Source organism: Synchiropus splendidus, chromosome 13 (assembly GCF_027744825.2).
Source record: "Synchiropus splendidus isolate RoL2022-P1 chromosome 13, RoL_Sspl_1.0, whole genome shotgun sequence".
NCBI lineage: Eukaryota > Metazoa > Chordata > Actinopteri > Syngnathiformes > Callionymidae > Synchiropus > Synchiropus splendidus.
The window spans coordinates 16,053,950-16,075,478 of record NC_071346.1 but is presented as its reverse complement, the minus strand read 5'-3'; the positions used below and the strand labels follow the sequence as shown (position 1 = coordinate 16,075,478).

The 21,529-nt window shown below is 42.9% G+C and overlaps 3 protein-coding genes across 5 annotated transcripts; 2 read left to right on the top strand and 1 right to left on the bottom strand.

Moving 5' to 3' along the window:
• Positions 1-1,114: 1,114 nt before the first annotated feature.
• Positions 1,115-4,669, bottom strand: LOC128769681 (quinone oxidoreductase-like). Of its 2 annotated transcripts, XM_053883599.1 has the most exons (9): positions 4,344-4,669; positions 3,992-4,262; positions 3,480-3,632; positions 3,238-3,401; positions 2,981-3,032; positions 2,767-2,916; positions 2,550-2,651; positions 2,200-2,295; positions 1,154-1,487 (listed from the first exon to the last, which is right to left on the bottom strand). In XM_053883599.1, the coding sequence occupies exons 2-9, from the start codon at positions 4,091-4,093 to the stop codon at positions 1,326-1,328; spliced, it is 981 nt and encodes a 326-aa protein (XP_053739574.1). In that variant the 5' UTR covers positions 4,094-4,262; positions 4,344-4,669; the 3' UTR covers positions 1,154-1,325. The 2 variants fall into 2 exon arrangements, with proteins under 2 accessions (XP_053739575.1, XP_053739574.1); XM_053883600.1 differs by lacking the exon at positions 4,344-4,669 and having other exon boundaries at positions 1,115-1,487; positions 3,992-4,130.
• Positions 4,670-4,683: 14 nt separating this feature from the next.
• Positions 4,684-17,382, top strand: dars2 (aspartyl-tRNA synthetase 2, mitochondrial). Its single transcript, XM_053883598.1, has 17 exons — positions 4,684-5,158; positions 5,417-5,516; positions 6,405-6,471; positions 6,538-6,639; positions 6,727-6,822; positions 6,897-7,020; positions 7,135-7,181; positions 7,418-7,524; positions 8,838-8,907; positions 9,132-9,311; positions 9,379-9,486; positions 9,744-9,806; positions 10,138-10,290; positions 12,859-13,077; positions 13,147-13,257; positions 13,348-13,423; positions 17,096-17,382. Exons 1-17 carry the CDS (start codon positions 5,011-5,013, stop codon positions 17,287-17,289), a joined length of 1,965 nt encoding a protein of 654 aa, XP_053739573.1. The 5' UTR covers positions 4,684-5,010; the 3' UTR covers positions 17,290-17,382.
• A 660-nt stretch (positions 17,383-18,042) lies between these two features.
• On the top strand, positions 18,043-21,503 carry LOC128769700 (uncharacterized). 2 transcript variants are annotated; one of them, XR_008416425.1, is made up of 3 exons: positions 18,043-18,104; positions 19,017-19,099; positions 19,283-19,412. XR_008416425.1 is itself a non-coding variant. In XM_053883637.1 (2 exons), exon 2 carries the CDS (start codon positions 19,674-19,676, stop codon positions 21,096-21,098), a length of 1,425 nt encoding a protein of 474 aa, XP_053739612.1. In that variant the 5' UTR covers positions 19,082-19,099; positions 19,608-19,673; the 3' UTR covers positions 21,099-21,503. The 2 variants fall into 2 exon arrangements, 1 of the variants encoding a protein (XP_053739612.1); XM_053883637.1 differs by lacking the exons at positions 18,043-18,104; positions 19,283-19,412 and adding an exon at positions 19,608-21,503 and having other exon boundaries at positions 19,082-19,099.
• The last annotated feature ends 26 nt before the right edge of the window (positions 21,504-21,529 follow it).

The window sequence follows — 21,529 nt, the reverse complement described above, 5'->3', positions numbered from 1 at the left end:
GGTACCGGGTCCTAAATTCAAGACAAAGACATGTCATTGTGTGTCGTCCTCAACTTCGCCCCCTAAGTTGTTCCTACAACCTGGAGAGACCTCACAACTCAGGTACCGAATCTGAGCTGGTATATTGATTTTCGCGTGTAGCTTTAAATTCATTCATGATCCTGTTGCACCTACACACATCAAAACTTGATTTTCATTTTTAGATGTATTCAATATTTCCCGTCAGGGTCCGAGCAGCCTGTCCATCCGAAGCCATACGTGCGGCGAACTGAGGAGCGAGCATGTCGGAGAGAAGGTCTCACTCTGTGGTTGGGTCCAATACCTGAGATATTACGAATATTCAACTTGATTTTTTTTTTTTTTTAGGAGTAAATTTTGTTTTATCTTGATAGATTTGTAGGAAAAGTACTCAGAGAGCGCATACCTCCAGCAGGCCAATCGTTTGCATTTACACTATTGTGTTACAAATATGTAAAAAAGAAAAAAAGACAAATGGAAATGTCAACAACAACAATAATAACCATTGTCTAGCCTTATTCTAATTGGCATATTTACTATCTGATTAGTTCCTTTTTACCCCAAATTATCAAATAAATGATGATCGGATTCTTCTTTTCTCTTGACAGACAAGTTAACGTGGTGAAATCAGTTTGGATGCAGCCAGTGCAGACTCAGAAAATAGAGACGCTAACATTGAGCGATTTCCACACTCCTCTGCTCCTTTTGGATTCACCTGCAACAGTAACAGACAAGTATTTGCTGTACTTACTGTACAATATGATGTGACATCTCTGTTTCATGTTAGGGAGCCAAAGAATTCTTGGTTCCGTCTCGAGAGCCGGGCCGCTTCTACTCACTCCCACAGAGTCCCCAACAGTTTAAACAACTCCTCATGGTAGCAGGGATAGACAGGTAAGTAAATATCAACTCACACTTTTTTCCTTTATATTGCAGATATCAAATATATCATAGTAATAATTTAGTAATATCTATAATAACATAGATACTTTATGTGTGCCTAACATTGACCATCATGAGCTGGTCAAACTGTACTGATAATGTGATCATGATTTCTGATTTATTATTTTTACTTTATTTTATGTACTGATTTACTGTTAAAACACTTAAGGCATTTTACGCATAAGGGATTGCAATTTGTCTTAATATAAAAACTTGAGTTCTCTTTCTGGCTGTTATTCCTTTATTTCCATTATTTGGAATTGTTTGAATCACGTATGTTTTCATTTCAAATTACTTTTAATACACATGTATTTTCCTTTGTATGATCTCATGTATTCTTGTCCTCTTTATTTGGCGTCATATGATCAGATGGTCAGCACCATCTTTCCAGCGGCTCCAGGACACTCGATGATGTCATGGTGGGCCTGAGCAGCTTTGTCCAGTGGATACTGGCTCCCCACCACTGGTCGCAGCCAACCCCCCTCCATCCCAGCGAAGAAGAGAGCAGCCGACTCCTTCATCTCCTCCTGCAGGAGCAACGGAACCAACAAAATGAGTGCATCTGCTTTTATAGGAAGAATTTAAAGCACATTTATTGCCATGATTGAGCACAAGACACTGCAGCAGGAAATATATGAGTCGTTCACCACATATATGTCTGGCAGCTTTGTGTTAGAAAAGAGCACTGAATGTCACAAGCTTTAAAGTAGAAAGTTACATATTCCAAAACTGAGCAAATGTGAGAAAATTGTCAGTAAAAATCAGACCCAGTGATGCAGACTACAGAAGCTACAGTTTAAGAATAAATTAATAACTGAGATTTTTATAAATTAAATGCACATTTCATCCACCGTTAATTATTGGTAGGTGTTGTCAAGACTCAATATTACTAAACATTGACTATAACGTATCATCGAAACGAACCACGCGACGTATTTGTTTCAGAACACTGAGTGAAGCTGGAGGCCCTTGGTTCGCAGGATCAGACGCTGGCTCTCTCAAAAGTGTTTTTCACCCTCTAGTGGCAAGTTATATGAGCACGAGAAACGTCACAAATGCGACCTCTCGCTTCATGCGACCTCAATTCATACTTAAATATTCTGTATTTATGATAAACAAGTTCTTATATAACTCTTCTATGTTGTCTGTAATGAAGAGTAAGTTCAGGAAAACCAGTTAATCGCTCCATTAGTCTGGACGGGTTGTACATCAGCCGTGGTTCGACAAGTGTATGTTTACCGCAGTGGCATTGTAAAGTGAGACTCCGATGATGCTCTTCTCTTTAGCCATGGTGTCTCTGGGGTCGATCTCTATGGAACCTCTGCAGCCCACGACCTGACAGAAGGAACAGTTAGACATGGAGTGGATTATGGTAAAACCTTTGTAGTTGCCTACATTCATAGTACACATGTCACACATTTACACAAGACGATGAAGGTCATCTGACTGTGTGTGACACACTTCCTAAAAGTGATCAAGCTTGTTATATTTCTTCATGTTTCCTCAAATGCACAAAAATAAATAGACTTGTTATTACCATTAATATCATTATCATAGAAGTATGAACCCAGTGATAAGATGATACTCACCAAAACTCGTCCTCCATTGCTGAGCATGTGAAGGTCATTGCTGAGGTTGACGTTTGAAAGCATCTCTACGATAACATCCACCCCATTGCCGTCTGTGGCGTTCTATGATGTACGAAAACAATCCAGCGGACACTAGTTACAGCCCAGTGAGGTAACACAGGTGTGATGATGACAGCAGCTGCATTTCACTTCTCTGTGTGTGTGTGTGTGTGTGTACCATGATCTTTTCAATGTAGCCTTCCTCTCTGTGATTAAAAACCAGATGAGCGCCGTTGTTCAAAACCAGCTTCATTCCCTCATCGGTCCCTGCTGTTCCCAGGACCCGCAGGCCGAGAGCACGGGACAGCTGGCAGGCTGCCACACCCACCTACAAACATGGCCACGGTCACACAGGTGCACCATCAACATCTCTTGATCGAAATCGATCTCACCCCTCCACTGGCTCCGTGGACCAGGACACTCTCCCCGGGTTTGATGTGAGCTCTGTTACACAGGGAGCACCCATCACCAACACAAGTCAACTGCATCTTTTCACCATCAAAGTATTTGCTGATGCCACGGACAACTTGTTGAGGTCACCACAACAGACCCACAGGGGATGTGTTCAGGAAAAGATAATAGCTTTGTCGAATCACTTTAAGACTCATGGTATTGAACAAAAACACAGTGTACGCGTGTCAGCTGTTACTTCTGAACCAAAGCTCTGTATGCGGTGAAGTACGGAATCCCGATGGCGGCTCCCTGACTGAAGTCCATCGTGTCAGGCAGCTTGTGCACACAGTCATCTGTTGCAACAGTGAACTCGGCGTAACCTCCAGAGACTGTCGATGAGGTGAAAACACGATCTCCCACCTGGAAAGCATTGACAGAAAAGCAGTGAATCTTTCATGTAAATGTGGACATCACATGACGCAGAGATACTGGTCCAACCTTAACTGAAGCCACGTCTGCTCCAACAGACTCCACCACTCCAGCGACATCAGTGCCTGGTGTGTAAGGCAGGTTGGGCTTCAGATAAAATGTTCCACTACGGAGGTACGTTTCCACTGGGTTGACACCACAAGCACGGACACGTATCAAAACCTGGAGACACAGGGAAACGCCCGGGCTAAATCGGAGGGGCCCAATTTTCCAACATTACAGGCTCATGATAAAATGGTTGCATTCTATATGTTGACAGTGTAACAGCTTAACCATAGCAAGATGTTTGCTATGTGCCATATTTCTTAAAGTCTTTCCACAAATAAATGCTGTTACGTAACTGAGATGATAAAGAACTTTCAATGATCCAGCATGCATATATACGTTTTAAGTACAGTACAGCATGGCTCTTTAATGCATTACATAAATGAAAATGAACTTCGTATGGAATAAACTGACAAAATGACTTGGACCACATGGGAGTGTCCAGTTGTGCGGCAGCGGCGAGGAACGCTGTTCACCTGTTTGAGTCCAGGCTGCGGAACCTCCACGTCGGAGCGAAGTTTGAGGACAGACGGGGCACCGAACTCGCTCACGCGAATGGCTCTCATCAACTTAGACATGATGTACACAGAGACAGACTCGCACAAAAACACTGAAACTTAATGTCTGCTGTCAAACCAAACTTCTCAACTCGTACGGCCTTCCTCTTCGTCTTCCTCTTCTTCTTGCCGATTGCAAACATTTATCATTTCCAGATTCGTGACTGCCCCCAGTTGGACTGGTGTACAACTGTGTGAGCGGAAGAACAGCATAAAAAATATCGCCATAAACGGTCAAATTGATTAAAAAAAAGCACGTTGGTTAACGCACCGCAAGCTTGTTTTGTAAAAATCTAACTATCTCCATGATAGCGATCTGCCGGTTTGTTAGTGAATTCAAAAGTATAAATACGGGAAATGACTCGAATGTTTGATGTGGTTAATCATTAAGTTTGAATCATAAAACCAGTAACTGAAATGACACATATCCTGCCAGATAAACCCGGTGCACACGCAGCCAAATACGTCTCGTCCTGCGTTGTAGATGTCGTCATCACGTTCAAGGCGTCACATGAGGGACCTCGCTGGCCATTACATCATTATTATTCGCTGTCTTGAACCGTGCAGTTTTAAACTGACATGGAGAAACGTTGTCAAAAGCAGTAGTGCGTGAGTTAAGCGTGGTTAATAAAGGCATGTATCATCAGAACCACGCGACGTCAGTCGTTTGCTCCGCCCACACCACTAAACAGGAAGTCGCTGTGACAGCCTTCGAAGTTCATGGATCCAAGAAGGGCATGTCGAGGGCCGGTGTGACGAGGGGTGATGCACAGGGTTTCAGAGGTGCAGGAAGTTTCCTTGCAGGGGAAATGTGCCGAAAGACAAGAAGTTTCGGTGACTTGTGTCAATGATTCGCGTTTGAATTCAGCGTTCCGTAAAGGTGGCTCGCGTAGATTGTTGTAGGTCTTCTGGAATCATGGCAGATTGACCATTTCGAAATGTCCGCAAAGCTACGGTTAATAGTTCGGAGAGCCCTTGGTGGATTCAGGTGCCGGGTCCTGGACGCAAGACAAAGACATGTTGTTTGTCGGCCTCAACTTCGTCCCCTGAGCTGCTCCTACAACCTGGAGAGACCCCATAGATCAGGTACTGAATCTGTGCAGATCAGACATATTGAAAGTTTTGTTGTTGTTTTCAATAGATTGTGCATTTTATTTTTATTTGCTGCCACAGCTAAGTAGAAGGTGAGCAAGAAAACAAAAAAAATGGCTCACCCATAGGCAGTTCAGGAACATTACCACTACCTCAGATTGTACAGTTATACTATGAGAGTCAATTCAATTGAAATGAATGTGTCGTTGGTCTCTATAGCGTACCTGCTAACAGTGCTCTGTGTCCTGTCAGGTCCGAGCAGCCTTTCCCTCAGGAGCCATACATGCGGGGAACTGAGGAGCGAGCATGTCGGAGAGAAGGTCTCACTCTGTGGTTGGGTCCAGTATCTGAGGTATTAAAAAAAATCACATTTTTAATTATTCACATGACTCTGTCAAGTCATTCATTTGCATCTCCACAATAATTTAATATTATCACCATTATCACCATAGTACTGCTCGCGTACCAGCCCCTTTTCCTTCCGGGTCCCTGTTGGCACCCATTTGTTTTCTTTGTTCTGAAATTCTTGAGGGGAAAAAGCAACTCTCTCATCAGTGCCGTCATAATATACAGTGTACCTGATACCTGTATACCTGTGCGTCCCCTTTATTTTGAAGTACTGATGCTTATTTTTGTTTGTTGGATATTTATAATCCAACAGTAAGAGGAGGTAACTTCTACACACACAGTATAAAATAACATCTCTAGGGCCATATGTTGTTGACGATCTGACATTCATAATAGTAAGTAGTACCAACTGAATATACACAAAAGGACATTTGTTTGTGTTTGCCAAAACAACTTCCTGTACAAAGACAGGACCAAAAGTCTTTTTGTGTCGTAAACCAGAAAAGTTAAGCCGTCAACCACAACCACCAAACTAATGTAACATATAAGAACTGTTCTTCACTCAATCTCTGTATCATATAAGCAGAAATATTGACTGAGTAGCTATGTATGAGTTAACCAAGTGATATAATGGTTACACAAATGCCATGTTACTTGTTATGTAACATGTTGTCATGTTTGCATTGTAATTGAGGATTGAAATAAACATTCAAACGTATGTTGTCAAAACAATCATAGTTGGTTGGTTGTTTAGTATCAGTTATGTGTCTTGGTAAGAGAACTGATTTATACAAAAGACTCTGGCCAAGTAATCTTCATCTGTTTTTTGCTAAACCATGCTTTTAGGTCTGGAATTTATTCGACCTTATTTTCTCTCCCTTTTTTTTGACAGACAAGATCTTTTTGTCATTCTTCGTGATTTCAGCGGCCTCACACAAGTCCTTATTCCACAAGATGAAGTAAATATATTTCTTCCAAAGTCTGTTTGAATGCCAGGTTTCAAACCTGCTCTCTGTTGACTCCAGGCTGCAAATCCACTGAGAGAAACCCTATGTAAACTAACAGTGGAGTCTGTCGTCAAGGTCACAGGAACAGTCACCCAGCGGCCTGCAGGACAGGAGAATAAGGTGAGTCCGAATCCAGACCAATTCCAACTGTTGAATTAATCACTTAGTAGTATCATGAATGTCAGTTCAATACTTGTTTTACATCAGGCAATGCCAACTGGAGAAATAGAGGTTGTTGCTGAGAGTGTGGAAGTGTTCAATCTGTGTCGGAAGTTGCCTTTTGAGATAAAGGATGCTGTGAAAGTAAGATTTTAGCTGATATATTTTCACATTTTATGCTTGATTTCAGATGAAAACGGGATTGTTGTTCTTTTCAGAAATCTGAGTCCTTGCGCATGCAGTTTCGCTACCTGGACTTGAGATCCTCATGGTTGCAGAACAACCTCCGACTGAGATCTGAGATGGTGATGAAGATGAGGGATTACCTCTGTAACCAACACGGTACATTGCTGAAAGAACTTTATATCCCTGTTTTACATTGTGATCAAACTAATCCCAGCATAAGTTAATAACCTTACAGTGTTTGCATCTTTCTGCATCTGTTGTTGTCTTCAGGATTTGTGGATGTGGAAACGCCGACTTTGTTCAAGAGGACTCCGGGGGTGAGAATTCTCCTTAACTAAAGCCATGATGCTGACATATTCACTGATGTGGGGCTCATTGCTGCACTGCCTTGTATATTAACTAGATCAGATTATACTAGCCACCTCACTAGACATAGACGCGGTGAAATCAGTTTGGATGCAGCAGGTGCAGAGACACAGAAAATAGTGACGCTAACATTGAGCGATTTGCTTCATACTGTACAATATGATGTGACATCTCTGTTTAATGTTAGGGAGCCAAAGAATTCTTGGTTCCGTCACGAGAGCCGGGCCGCTTCTACTCACTCCCACAGAGTCCCCAACAGTTTAAACAACTCCTCATGGTAGCAGGGATCGACAGGTAAGTAAATATCAACTGACGTTTTCCTTTATATTACAGATTTCAAATATACATCGTACAAACATTTATAAAGATACTTTATATTTTGTGTGGCTCACCCTCATGAGAGGGTCAACTGTACTGATAATGTGATAATGATTTCTGATTTATATTTTGACCTTACCAGTTATAATTGTATTATTTTTGTGTACTAATTTACTGTTAAAACTCATTGGGCACTTAACACTTAATTGATTGCAACTTGCCTTAATATAAAAATTTGATTTATCTTTCTGGCTGTTATTCCTTTATTTCCATTATTTGGAATGTTTTCATTTCATATTACTATATATGATATATTCTTGTCCCCTCATACAGATAATTCAAATCTAGGAGTCAGTTTTTCCTGTATTATATTGGGTGGGAATGTCTTTGCTTCATTATTAAATAACTACATGAGATGATTTTGGAGATGATTCCACCCTCTCTCCTTTTTTTTTTATTTTGAAGACATACATATTTATTTCCCCCCTTTTTATTGTTGTATATTGGCAAAAATGTAAATCATAATAAGGGAAATTTTCATAATGATTTCTAGAAGAGCCATGAGCGATGACAGACCTCAGTACTCTTGTTTAATAAAGGCAGTCTTATCTAATCTAATAAATATCATTTATTCGTATTTCATATATTCCAGTTGTTATGAGCCAAAACGGCCAGAAGATGGCAGAAGCGCTTCGTAGTTCCTTTTAGATTTTAAAAAACATGAAAGAAGAAAGGAATGGATTGAGAACACTTGGTTAAAAACGTTGCTAAGTCATCATTTTGGCACCACATTTAATGTGATGATTTATTACAGCGATTTGGTTTTATATTGTGTTTTGTCAAATCATAATTTCTGTGTTCTTCCTGTTTCAACAGAAGATAGTCATGTGACCGGATATATTGACACAAAATCCCATCCGTTCTGATTTTCAACCAGCACTGGATTAAAAAAAAAAACTCTTTAAATACTTAAGATGTCTTTTTATGAGTTATTTTGGTTACAGTAAATATGATAACAACAATACACTCAATAACAATTTGCCCTCCAAATTGTCAAGTCATTTGTTGCCAACTTATTTATTTATCTCTAAAATCACTTTCTATATTATTAAAAAAAAGAGACAGTCAAAAACAGAACCTCCTAGATGAAGGTGAACATTTCAACATCTCAGCCTTTAAATTGAGTCGTCTTTTATTTTCAGCTGTTTGTTTGAATACCTAACATGACATGAGCAATTTTTCACTTTGGTCCTCCGGAAGTATTTCAGTGTCTCTTGTCACTGTGGCAGGTACTTCCAGATTGCCCGTTGCTATAGAGATGAAGGTTCTAAGCCAGACCGGCAACCAGAGTTCACACAGGTAACGTTGTACCCAGGACAGCCGTATATAGTATAACATTAAGTAGGTATCAGTACCTGTCAATGGCAGTCATGTAATCAATAGCAAGTCTTGTGTCCCGACTTCTTCCTTATATTTATACCCGATTTATCTGGATGATCGGAAGGATCATTTCACGAGAATTCATTTAAATTTTTGTCGTTGTACCTGGTGTGTAATCTAGGAACTTTTGTATTGTCTTGTAGGTCGATCTAGAAATGTCTTTTGTGGAGCAGGCTGGCATCATGACCTTGGTGGAGGGGCTGTTAAAGCACTCCTGGCCTGCAGAGACAGGCACCTTGACGGTTCCTTTCCAAATAATGACTTATGAAGAAGCCATGAGAGACTATGGTGTGGACAAACCGGACACCAGGTTCAACATGAAGGTGAAAAAGGTTTCTTCTGTAGGTCGTCCTTACGTGTCCTGGAAGCTGACCTTTTTTTTCTGTGCAGCTCGTTGACCTCCGAGAGGTTTTCCTGAACACAAACATGGACATTTTTAAATCGACTATCAGCCAGCAAGGAGGCTCCATTCTGGCTATCTGTGTCCCTGACGGTGGGGTAAGATGGCATTTACCTCAATGGCAATAATATAAATGAATAAAAATATCCTTGTTAATCATTTGTTAATGAGAAATACACACAGCAAAAATGCATTGCCTGTATGGGAAATCCTTGCAAGTCCTCTCCAACCTTCTGTGTCTTTTTGAGAGAAGTCAACCATTACTCTAAAAACACATTTGAATTTCTATTGGATACATTATTGTGCTCATGTTCCCCAAGTGTGAAGTTGACCTGTGTTTTGTTGTTACCCGCAGAGACTGTTCTCTGGTAAAAATGTGGAAGAACTTAGAAGTACAGCCAAGAATCAGTTCAAGCAGGTACGTTTTCTTTTGTTCCAGTCACAGTTGCTTCAAATACGAACATTATCATTATTGCATCATATGCTCTACTGTGCGTTTTGAATGTGTTTTATATCACAACTATGAGAGAAAACAATCCAGTGTCCGTATCAGAGATCAGCATCTACTGTATCTACGGGCACCTTTTTGTCTAAGTCTGTAGTTGGATAAAATCAATTTTCACATTCAGTGAAATTTTAACATTGTTGGACGTTTTTCGTCTCATTGAGGGTGACTTTTAAGCTGAAGCTCTAACCATGACCCTTGTTTCCCCTGAACATGAACACACTGTCGGTGTCTGTTTGTCCAGGAGCTCAGCACTGTTGTGCTGAAAGCCGACGGCACACTGAAGTCAGCGCTGAAGAACCGGATGTCTGAGTCAGAAAGAGAGAGTCTTCTTCAAACAACTGGAGCCAAACCAGGAGACCTGCTCCTGTTAGCTGCTGGCCTTCCTCAAACTGTGGTAAGATGCTCTGATGTTAGGAGCAGCATGGTGCATTATCTCTTTTAACTCAGAGCGTCCTCTGATTGGTCATAATTCGCGCCGGGTCACCTCTGTGCAGCAGTTACGGGGGCTTTTGTTGTATGAGTTGTGACTGTCGCTATATGGCTACTCAAATAATTACCTTTGAATCGACCTTGAAACGACCTTGTGATCAAACTATCTGGATCTCAGGCGAGACATACATTGATAATGCAGGCTCTACTCAAGCAGGTTGATGCCAGTAAGGACCCAGCGATTGAGTTAAATATTCAGTGTATCCTGGAACAATATGGTCTGTAGCCTGTCGGGTGAATTACCTTTTCTTTACCCCCGTAACGTTTAGATTCTTTATCCATTCTCCCATCAATTCTCAATGAGGGGAAAAAGGCTGACAAACAAGTCAGTCAGCATCAACTTTACTTCAGAATATAAGCAACCAGCGAGGCCTGTTGAGGCCCACACTTTAGTGCTTGTCGATTGGGGGCCTGGAGGTTCCTGACATACAAAGTTTTGAAAATAAACTTTCATTTTTCTGTAGCAATAACACAATTAACATGTAAATTGTTTTTTCTGCCACAAATAAAAGTACAAAGGAACTGTGCGTGGTGCCACGTTGTCACCATTTTTCCTGTTGGTTTCAAATGGTAAATGGTGTCATTTGAAGTTTAAATGGAATAGTTTGCATTATTGGCTAGCTATGAATTTAAAGACAAGAAACTGGCCTTCTGTTCCGATCCATGGGTGCAACTATGGACATCTATACAAAGTAATCTAACAACTATACATCTTCATCAACACTTCTTTGGTTTATCAGTTCAGTAAAACCCAATAAAATATTTTCCTAATAGTGATTTATAAACACAACATACCATAAAATGTGTTTCTTTATATGTTTAACGAAAACAAATAAATACGTATATTGGTTTGACACTGACTTGAAAACCAAACTGAGTACCGTATTTTCCGGACTATAGAGCGCACCGGAATATTAGCCGCACCCACCAAATCTAAGAAGGAAAATGGATTTTGTTCATACATAAGCCGCACCGCTCTATAAGCCGCGGGTGCACCGTTGCTGTCTGCGCCACAGAAAATGCATGAGGATCACTTCTAGCGATCCTCTAGTACTAGTTTTGAAAACGGGGTCCAGTGTCGAGACTGACTCATGAAACAATCTTGCCAATGTTCTGAACTCCAGTCATGAACTCCTCACATCTTATTTACATTTAAGGTGTTCAGAAAGCGCTGTTTTCACCCTCCAGTAGATCGTCTCTGTCAGCAGAGCTGCGGACACGCGGGCGAAAACAGCGCAATTTGAGCGCTTTAAAGGTAAATAAAACGCCCGTGATGTCATCGGTTTGATGTGACGAAGCTCAATATTTTTGCCAGCAAAGAGCATGCTCATTAGACTGTGAAAACTCGGGATGCTCCGAGAGACAGGGAGAGCACTCAGCTGAAGCAGCTGTCTTCAACCTCTTTCAAGAAAGTTCTCACTCTGGACGGTTGCAAACGTTTCAGATTCACCGCGAACGCTGCGTCTGACACACACAAGACTGCAGCGGATTCGGTCCCGGTTGATTCCGTCTTAAAACGACACCTGAGAAAGGCTGCTCATCTGGCGCGGTGAAATTAATGATTATTTCTCGGGCAATATGCTTCGCGTTCTGAACGTCACGCTCAGACCGGCGAGTGTCGCGAGCGACCGCTGGTTCCTGTAGTTTCACTTTCATGAGCACCAGAAAACTCTCTGTGCTCCGTCAAGTGCTGGTGTTTTAAATATCGTATTGAATTCGTGGCGTTGACGCCCTTTAACGTGCATGTGCTGCAGGATGCAAACTTGACATGACTGACTGAAGAAAGCTTCCGCATTAGACACGCCGTTGCCAAGCGAGTGGCGAGTCGGGAGGGAGGAGCGGACGCACCACAAACCGTGGGCGGTGCCTCATCAGAACGGCTGCTGTCACATGTGATCGGATTTTGTGACCGGCAATGACAGGCAGTGGTCGGCATTCACAGATCACAACGAGTTCAGCCTTTCATAATCGGTGGCCGATTGATTGGAATATCCCTGTAAAAATCAATATATTAGCCGCATCGTTTTATAAGCCGCAGGGTTCAGACCGCGAGAAAAAAGTAGCGGCTTATAGTCCGGAAATTACGGTATATGATGTTTTTACAATGAGACTGGCTTTGGAAAGTATTTTGCAAATGCAACTAACTTTTAATCCTGGTATAACTTGGTGACTGTATTATAGATCATTGGCTTGGCTCCATCTTTTGACCACTGGAGCAGCTGAAAGCCAAATCCCATCTGGTTCATAGTGAGATGCCAGTAGATGATTCTGATACACTCTAATGGGGCAGATTGTTTTTGTGATGAATACACAACTTTTCCTTTTCTGTCCATTATTGGAGAAAAATGTTTCTGTGATCAAAAATGAAAGCTAGCCAGCATTGTTTAGCTTACATCCAGTTATTTTTTTGCTTGAAACAGATGCTCCTATGCATCAGAATATTTTCTCATCAATGTCCTTTTTTTCCCCAAAGCGCCCCCTCCTGGGTCACCTCCGCCTGCAGTGTGCAGCCCTTCTGGAGTCTCATGGCGTCTCCCTGCGTGACCCTACAGCTTTCCATTTCTTATGGGTGGTGGACTTCCCTCTGTTCCTGCCAAAGGAAGACCAGCCAGAGCAGCTTGAAGCAGCCCATCATCCCTTCACTGCTCCTGTGCCGGTCGACAGACACCTGCTTTACACCGACCCTCAAAAGGTGATCTTTTTTTTTTTTTTTTTTGAATTGTGTAAAGGTGGATTTATATTAAAAAAAAAACATTCTCAGGTCCGAGGGCAACACTATGACCTTGTGTTGAATGGCTGTGAGATTGGTGGAGGCTCGATCCGAATCCACAAGGCTTCAGAGCAGCTACATGTCTTGAAGAATGTCCTCAAGGTTGGTGATCTTCCAGCTCAATAAATGCAGCAAGATATCCATATATCATTCTATTTCCAGTCAAGCAAAGTGAAATGTTTAATTTCACAGGAAGATGCCAGTATTCTGTCTCACCTTCTGGAAGCTCTGGACTCTGGAGCACCACCACATGGAGGCATTGCGCTCGGTGAGTTTTTTTTAGCAGTAGCACTGACCAAGTTTAAGTCTGATGCCATGCAGTATCACCGCAGTATCAGATTGTTCGTGTCGGTTTGGACATCCAAACAGGACAAAACTGAAAATGTCTTTTGAGCTGGGCTTGAGCCAGTCAAGCCTTGTCTAAAGTCTTGTTCCTGACTGTGACTTGTTGACCATGCCCATGATGCTGTCTTGATTCAAAGAGGCTGATTCCAGAAGGTCATGGGCTCATGTTCACATTAGTTTTATTGTAAACATCCTATGGCTGTACTCTTTGCACGTTGTCCATACTGCTGCATACTTAAGAAGACTTTTGGAGTCTGCCCAAAGGCTTATAATGTCTTGAGACAATGAAGTAACGCATATAATAATCCTGAGATTTCGCTAGTTGTAACTAGAATGACATTCTCGTACGATATCCTTTTGAGGTTGTCATTCATTGAATACTTATCTGGGAAGCAAAGCACTGCCTGTACAAAAGAGTACGAAAAGAGATTTTTCCTGCCTCTCTAGTCCTGTTAAAAAGTAGGCCAGTCCACAGGTGTGCACAGGATCAGATCCTTCAGAGTCGCGATCGTCTCAGTGAGTCATGAATTCCAGAAACCGCGATGGATCAGCTTCTCATCCATTTCACTTCTTCATCGTGTCAAAGAAATGTCCCTCTCTGCGATTTATCTGATGGGTTACTGTGGCATGACTTCAGATTTTTCATCTTCAGCATTCAGTGCAATATTTGTTCCTAGAATTGAAGCAGACAATGTAAACTGTAGGATACAATGGCAAGGTCAAGGTCTCGGGTGGGAAAAAAAGAAGTTTCAAAAATGTCAGGGATTTTATTTTGGATGAAGCAGGGTTTCTAATATGACTGCTACCATTTGAACTGTGAAGTCACATGCTGTAGAATATCAGGAGTCCTTTGGGATTAAACTGTCCTCATATATGACTTGTGATGTCATTGGTGGACTTTGATCAGCTGTGAGCCCGAATTCTGAAATGAGAAGTTGACGATCAAACACTTATTTCTCATAATAAAATAGCGTGCTTTTATTATTTTATCATGTATATTATCGATATTCTTTGTGCAGCCATAAACAACCATAGAAAGTGTAAGTCATTGAATCCCTTGTGAGTGTGCGAACACAAATTCAGCCAAGAATCAAATGATAGTTTTCCTACACTTAAGAGCAGTAAATTATGATGCAACCTGAACTAGAACCTTTCTCCTTGGTTTTGGAGCAGAATTTAAAAAACAATACAGTGAAAGTTATGATCACGTTGTAATGATTTTAACAAATGATGCTTTATTTGCTTTAAGTGCAGAGAGCCTTGTACGCACGTTTCTGACTGGCAGGGTTGAACACACAGGTTGTTTGACTTACAAGACACACTTGCATTGCAAAGGTGCACAAAATTCCAAAATGTTTTGAAAATGAGGTCTGCAAAGGTAAAAACACATTTAGGTTTTTTTACAAAGGGGTTGTTGGGTTTGAGTTCATATGCTCTCCGGGGTCTGGGTAGACTAAAGAATTCCACTGAGAACTCACATCAAGCTTGGTGGATGGTTTCAAAATCCATTTGTAATTCAGAGTCTTGCTCAATTCCAGTCTTTGGAATTGTTTGCAGTAAGGGGTCTTGTCATTAGGCAAAGAGTCTCCCCCAAGCTCTCCTTAAGGTGGAGATCCGTCTCCAGAAGCTGGGTCTTCTCTGAACATCTGATGTGCGAGACATTGAGTCTCCTGAAATGATGGAATCTGCTGAGGGTTCCGGGCTTATTCCAGGCCCAATATCTCCTTCAGGTACCGTGTCCAGCAGAAGAATACGATCCTGCTCATGTGCTATTGAAATTCCGTCATGAAGAGATGGATTCTCTTCAACGCCATCAGGGTCTGCATTAGCTGCTGGGTGGTCTGCTGGCCCCAAGTCCTCTGTGGGCACTAAGATTCCATCGACAACATCAAGGAGGGAGCCACTCTGAACATGACTGACAAGGTGCTGCTCGCTAATGTTTTCATTTTGGTTGTTGGGAACATCATCAACGAGACCTCTGAGCAGTCCAACTTGCCTATAGATTTCAACAAGGGCGTTTGGTAGGGCGTCCCCCTGACCCAGGCGAGGCCTGGAGGAGATGAGCCGTGCCCACCGGTCCCTTATAAGTCGTTCATTTAGCCCATCCCCCTTTTCCATTGAGTGAACTCAATACCCCTCGATCCAATCCAAACTCTGGATCCCACCAATCTTGGTGTGGATGAGACCCTTTTTATAATGTTGCCGAATTATGTCACCAAGAGTCAGTCCTTTGATGCTGCCTTTGATGATATGTGACAGTTTGATTTTATTGAAGAGGTTTCTCATTCCAGTGATGCACTGACATAGTCGCTATCTGTCGGTGTGAATGTGAATAGTTTTGTGTGTTTGTCGTCATGGCTCTGTATTGAATTGTCCACCTGTGCAGTTTGCCTCAAGCAGCTGGGGTAGGCTTTATCCCTCACTGTACCATAAGCAGGATGCATGAATGAAGGAAGGTCCAAATTCACCCACTTGGCCTCATATCAATCCCGCCTCTGTCTTTTGCGCAACCTTTGAGACATCGGGGCCACATCTTCGTCGCCTGGTCTTTTGAGCTGCGAAGCATTATTTCTATCTTGAAAGTCTGCCTTTCCTGGGTGCTCAACCTTGTCTCCAGCTGGTGAATGTTGGCGACAGTGAGCAGCCCCAGTTTGATGCCCATCTCTGTGACTGTCTGCTACAATAAGTGCTTTATATTGCCCCGTGCCACTGGTCTCACCGTCATCTTCATCCTCATTGTCGCTTTCGGCAAATTCGTCCCACCATCTGAAACTCTCTCTGCTGTCCTCACAATTGACATCCGCTGTCTTCCGCATGCATCCGCCGGGAATTTGCCCTTGTCCTGATGCAGACTGTTCTCCAGTAGGCTGGGGTGGCTCATCTCCAAGTCGTAGGTTTACTTCAGGCATTTGGTCCTCTGTGCCCACTGTCTGCCCTGTTTCTCCTTCAGGATCTTGATGTCTTTGAGCCATCCTCTTGTTTCTTCACGGTCTGGGCTTTCCAAGTTGAACTATTCCTGAGTCTTCACCTAAAACCGCTCGGCTTCTGCCATCGTATCTTCCCCGGGAAATAAACGTTCTCTTACCACAATTGTAGCAGTGGATCATTCAGACTCGGGTAATTCCCTCCAGCTATACGCAGGGTTGTAGGACCTGCTTATGGCTCTGGTCCAAAAATGATCACTCTTGGTGTTTGTGGCAAGGTGGCTTTTCCTGGCCATGCTTCAGCCAGATGTGGTGTAGAGAACTGTGGCGACCTTCTCCTGAACATGAAAACCTCCTCCTTCCATTAACACATTCGAGCAGGCCACGATATGTTGGCTGTGCTGGCAATGTTGCTGTCCTGCACAGCAAAGTAGTTTCTTTATACTTTTGAAAAATGATGTCACCTAGATACTAGATACTAGATAGAACTAATCAAACAAGTGGATCCATTGATGTTAGCAATGCCTTTGATCATTTTTCTATCAAAGATAATTGATTTTCCATTGGTGCAAAGCCTTTGCTCGTAAAAGAGTGGGTCGTGAGACTCCCATGATCAGAACGGCTTTGATCCTGTGTCCGATGTTATTAAAATGTTCTTTTGAAATTTCCAGGTTTGGACCGGCTTGTCTCAATCGTCGTCAACGCTCCAAGCATACGTGACGTCATTGCTTTTCCAAAGTCCTTCCGTGGCTTTGACCTCATGAGCAAGGCCCCCAGTTATGTCTCAGCGGAGGAGCTAAAGCCTTACCACATCTCAGTGAAGTGGCCGTCAGACCAAAGTGGAGGATCGGAGGCCGAGAAATAACAAGACTCAATGAGCAGACGTGACGTCCATCAAAGATGTAGTGTTGTTGATGAACTGAGCAACATTAATAAAAATGAGTGATTTGTAAAGAGTTGGTTGTCACTGGTTAACCTACACACACATTTGAAAACTATTCTGACAACTGAATGGCTGCCAGGACTGACCTCTCAGTAGAAATGCTTCTACATAACTTGTTTATTCTGAGGTTGCAGTACCAATGTTTTACATTCGCAAGTGGAATGATATCTCCAGCATCAACAACATATGTACGACATGTTCATAGACTTGAACAAAGCCTTTGATCGGGTATAGCATGCTGCACTGTATAACCCCAACCTTGTCCGAGTCGTCCAACACCTGTAAAACTAAGCTGCAACGGAGTTATCAGAGACCGGTTCAGTGGAGTGTGCCAAGAATGCCTTCTCTCACCCGTACTCTTTAACATCTTTCAGGAATGTATAGTGACCGGTGCCCTGGCAGACCATGAAGGAGCAGTCAGTATAGGAGGCAGACCTATGACCATCTCTGCTTTGCAGATGACATTGTTAGGCGAGCTGGAGAAGAAAAAGAACTTGCCAACCTTGTGGAAACACTTGACACCACTTCCAGAGCCTGTGGTATGGAAATCACTGCAGAGAAAACTAATGGCCAACATCAATGGCATACACTCGGACATCCAAGTCAATGGACAAGCACTGGACCCCGTGGCTAGCTTTAAATACCTTGGAGCAATTGTGTCTGATGAAGGGTCCAAAGAGGAAGTCCTTGCCAGAATTGCTTAAAAAACTGCTGTCCTGGCAACATAGGCATCATAGGTGAGGCAACTAGTTGTGTCAATCTGTCTATGTGCGTGTGAAATTTGGACCCTTACTGCTGACTCATTGATATCTCCAACATCCAACATGGCACAAACTGGGAAGTACGGCAAAAGATCTGCCAAGCCATCAACCCCCGTCAGGCTTTTAGCTCGGAGGCCGTATGGGCGTCTGCAAAACATGAAAAAATGGACGCCTGATTTTCGACCGTAGCTTGGTCGCCAGATGCCGCCATATACTAGCGTAATCTGGTGGCCACGCTACGGTCGAGAATCAGGTGTCCATTTTTTCATGTTTTACAGACGCCCATACGGCCTCCGAGCTAAAAGCCTGACCCACATGACCTTTTCACCTGTCCTAAATTGGAAACTGAGGTGGTTATAACACCTTGCAAAGACTATCTTGCAAGGCACCATACAAGGTGGCAGTAGAAGAGGGAGACAAGAGAAAAGATGGGTAGATAACTTTGGCGAATAGAGCCATTTGAAACCCAGTGTACCAGTGAGAGCTGCAGAGGACTGAGAGGGATTGAGAGAGCTGGACAACAGATCATCTGTGGTGCTCCATCGACCCTCTGGTGTTACAGGTTAGAAGAAGAAGTGGACTGTTTTAGAGCCTCAAACAATATGGTTTATGACAGAGGCTGTGGGCCGCATGAAATTTGATTAAGGCCCCCAAGCCGGACTTTGTACATGTCTGCGACTTTGGCTGTAGATTGGTTGATGATATTGTGCTTCTGAAGGAGGAGCACACTGGCCGTGTTGTACACTGGCAGTGGAAGGTTTGTTCCATTAGAAAGAGCATGTTTATGTTGCCATAAAAATTCTCTCCTCAGAGCCACTTGCTATTTAATGGTTGGTGAATCTCAGTTTATCTTCATGTCCTGCCTTAAGCTCATCTTTCCTTCAACAGAATTCTGATCAACCAGTTTGCCGTCTCTCAAACCAACATTCACATTCCAACGTACTTGTGGCCATGATGAGTCAAAAACAAAGGTGATACCACTTTCCTTCCTGATCGTGTGTTGAAAGAGAATATTATTTTATAGATCATCATGCCAGCACGTGAAGCTAAATGAAAAGAAATGACATTTGATGCAAATGTTGTCGGTCATACAATTGAGACGGGTCATTTTTAATGCTTTAATATGCAACATTTTTTTGTTTTAATGACAACAGTATGAAATACGATATCAAATACGAGGAACCGGAACATCTTGTAAACATGGCTTCAGAGCAAATCCTTCCACTTGTCAGTGGAATTTGAGGTGGAATATTTCTGTATGTGAAGCCTCAAAAAGTCTTGAGTTGCTCTACAACTGTCGGCTCTGCTCTTCCCTGAACTAAAGTCGATGGTGAGCACCTTATACACTTTAAATCTTGAAATCGTTGGTTGTGTGAGTCAGTGTCCATGATTCCTTAGATCTCATGATGACATCAAACAGCGCTGTTTCTTTCTGCTCACCACAAACTATAAAGTGCCCACATGTGCCTCCTGCTTCAGATTCTCAGCTATCTGTGATCAGAGAGCATACGGACCAGAGAGAACTAAGTCTTTGCCACCAACGGAATGGAGGAACCCAAACCTCAAGTCCTTGCTTTGGTCAAGGTCCCTCTGCTAACCGTTGAAGATGTGAGGATTTCCGCATACGTGAGGAGCCTGGTCAGGAACCATCTGGATGAGCTGGAAACGAGGCCCACAAGTGAGGCGTGCTTGACTCTGATGGTTGACGCCTGTCACCATATTGTTATTTTAACATGCACCAGGATCCTCGAGGCCATCAAGCCTGTCACCTCCCACTGGCACAGGAAAGCCCCTCGCATATTTGACAATGTCTTTCCTGAAATGTGCGTGTTTGGCGTTGAAGAAAAGGACGTGACTGCCAAGATGGAACACGTCCTTCCACGCAGCTTCGCCAGAAGCCTGGGCATCTCCGAAGTCATACCCTGTGAGAGCCTGGACATTTTCATCCAGCTGGTCTCCAAAGAGATCACAGAGAAGGTTAACTCGCGCATAAATCTGATCCTGAAAACACAGTTTTTCTGCTACCCCCTAAAATTTGACTGCAACTGCATCAAGTACACCACTTTAGTGTGCATGATCGGTTACGCGTTCAAAATTCTGAAATGCCTGCGCAGGAAGAAGTGCGAGTGCATCTGTGACCATGAGATGAGCGACATGGAGAAGCTGACTTTCAGCTCCGACCCCAAGGACAGGATGGAAGATGGCATGAAGCTGGAGAGCATTGATATGAAGTTAGGGAACTATGAAGTCACCTACACTTCTGCGAACCAGAAAGCCATGGAAATTTTGTTGGACTTCTCAGACTTCATACGTCTCCAAGGAATGGAGGAAAACAATTTCTCAGTTGACAACTACAGAACCTCAGCGAACGAGGACTATCCCAGCAGCAGCTCCTCCGAAAACATGGGCCTGAGAGATGAGGAAGGTTCACTTCAGTACGACACTGACTACGACGAGAGCAGCATTGAAAGTTTTCAAAGCAACGAGAACAGTGAATCCTCTCACTGTGTCTCCAACACTCTTCAGTCTGTGACGGATGACGTCAAGAAGCGCGAGCTCTTCATCCTTTTGCTGGCTGGCCTGCTGTTGCATACCCAAAAAAGGGCGCAGACGATACTCCCCCAGTCGGATTTCAACACCATTGTCAATAACCTGCGTGACAAAGCGCTCGCCAGCGAGATCCATCACAGCGACATTGCAGTCAGCTCCACGGCCTCCAGTGTGGAGAAGTGCAACAAGGCTCTTTTTAAAGATCTGTGCGGGAGGTTTGGTTCTGCCAAGGAGCTTCTCCGAGCCCTGAAAACACAGGTTGCCGACGACGTCGTAATTGAAGCCTTCAAGGCTCATGTCACAATGAAGTCTTCGCTCTTAGGCAGAGTGACCAAGTTTTTCTCTCGAGTTGGCAAAAATAAGCCGTCCCCGTTTGAGAGCACCGCAGCCGTGGCGCTGAACCACCAGGATCTCCTCTAAGACGCCGGCCAGCGCTCGCAAGTCGACACATGAATCACAGATCTAAAACCAGTGGCTTGTCATTCCAAACTGAACGCTCATGTTCTGTCCTCAGTCGAGTCGTAGATGTTCCATGACACTGAAGGTTTCTGACTCAGTGTGTGCACTGCTGAAGGAAAATCATGTTGTTTGATAGCAATAATAAAATCTATATCTCTGTCACCTGGTCAACGATGGTCATTTTACCCATGCGTATGTACTCGCATACATTTATTCTGTCAATATATATTTTAAAAAAAAGCAAATTTCATTGACTAATGTCCAAATAATATATTCCGTCCTGTGCACATACCAGATACCATAACCATAGATGCTTCGCATTAACATTTTCTTTTTCATGTTTCAAACCACAAGCCAAATTAAAGGACAAACAGACTGCGTTTGTGTTGATT

Coding starts and splice junctions, on each gene's coding strand:
- LOC128769681 (XM_053883599.1), bottom strand. CDS start 4,093: ATGTCTAAGTTGATGAGAGCCATTCGCGTGAGCGAGTTCGGTGCCCCG. Junction 3,402..3,479: donor CAGACGTGGCTTCAGTTAAG/GTTGGACCAGTA, acceptor AATGCTTTCCAG/GTGGGAGATCGTGTTTTCAC. Junction 2,917..2,980: donor TCCACGGAGCCAGTGGAGGG/GTGAGATCGATT, acceptor CCATGTTTGTAG/GTGGGTGTGGCAGCCTGCCA.
- dars2 (XM_053883598.1), top strand. CDS start 5,011: ATGTCCGCAAAGCTACGGTTAATAGTTCGGAGAGCCCTTGGTGGATTC. Junction 7,182..7,417: donor TGTTCAAGAGGACTCCGGGG/GTGAGAATTCTC, acceptor GTTTAATGTTAG/GGAGCCAAAGAATTCTTGGT. Junction 9,312..9,378: donor ACACCAGGTTCAACATGAAG/GTGAAAAAGGTT, acceptor TTTTCTGTGCAG/CTCGTTGACCTCCGAGAGGT.
- LOC128769700 (XM_053883637.1), top strand. CDS start 19,674: ATGGAGGAACCCAAACCTCAAGTCCTTGCTTTGGTCAAGGTCCCTCTG.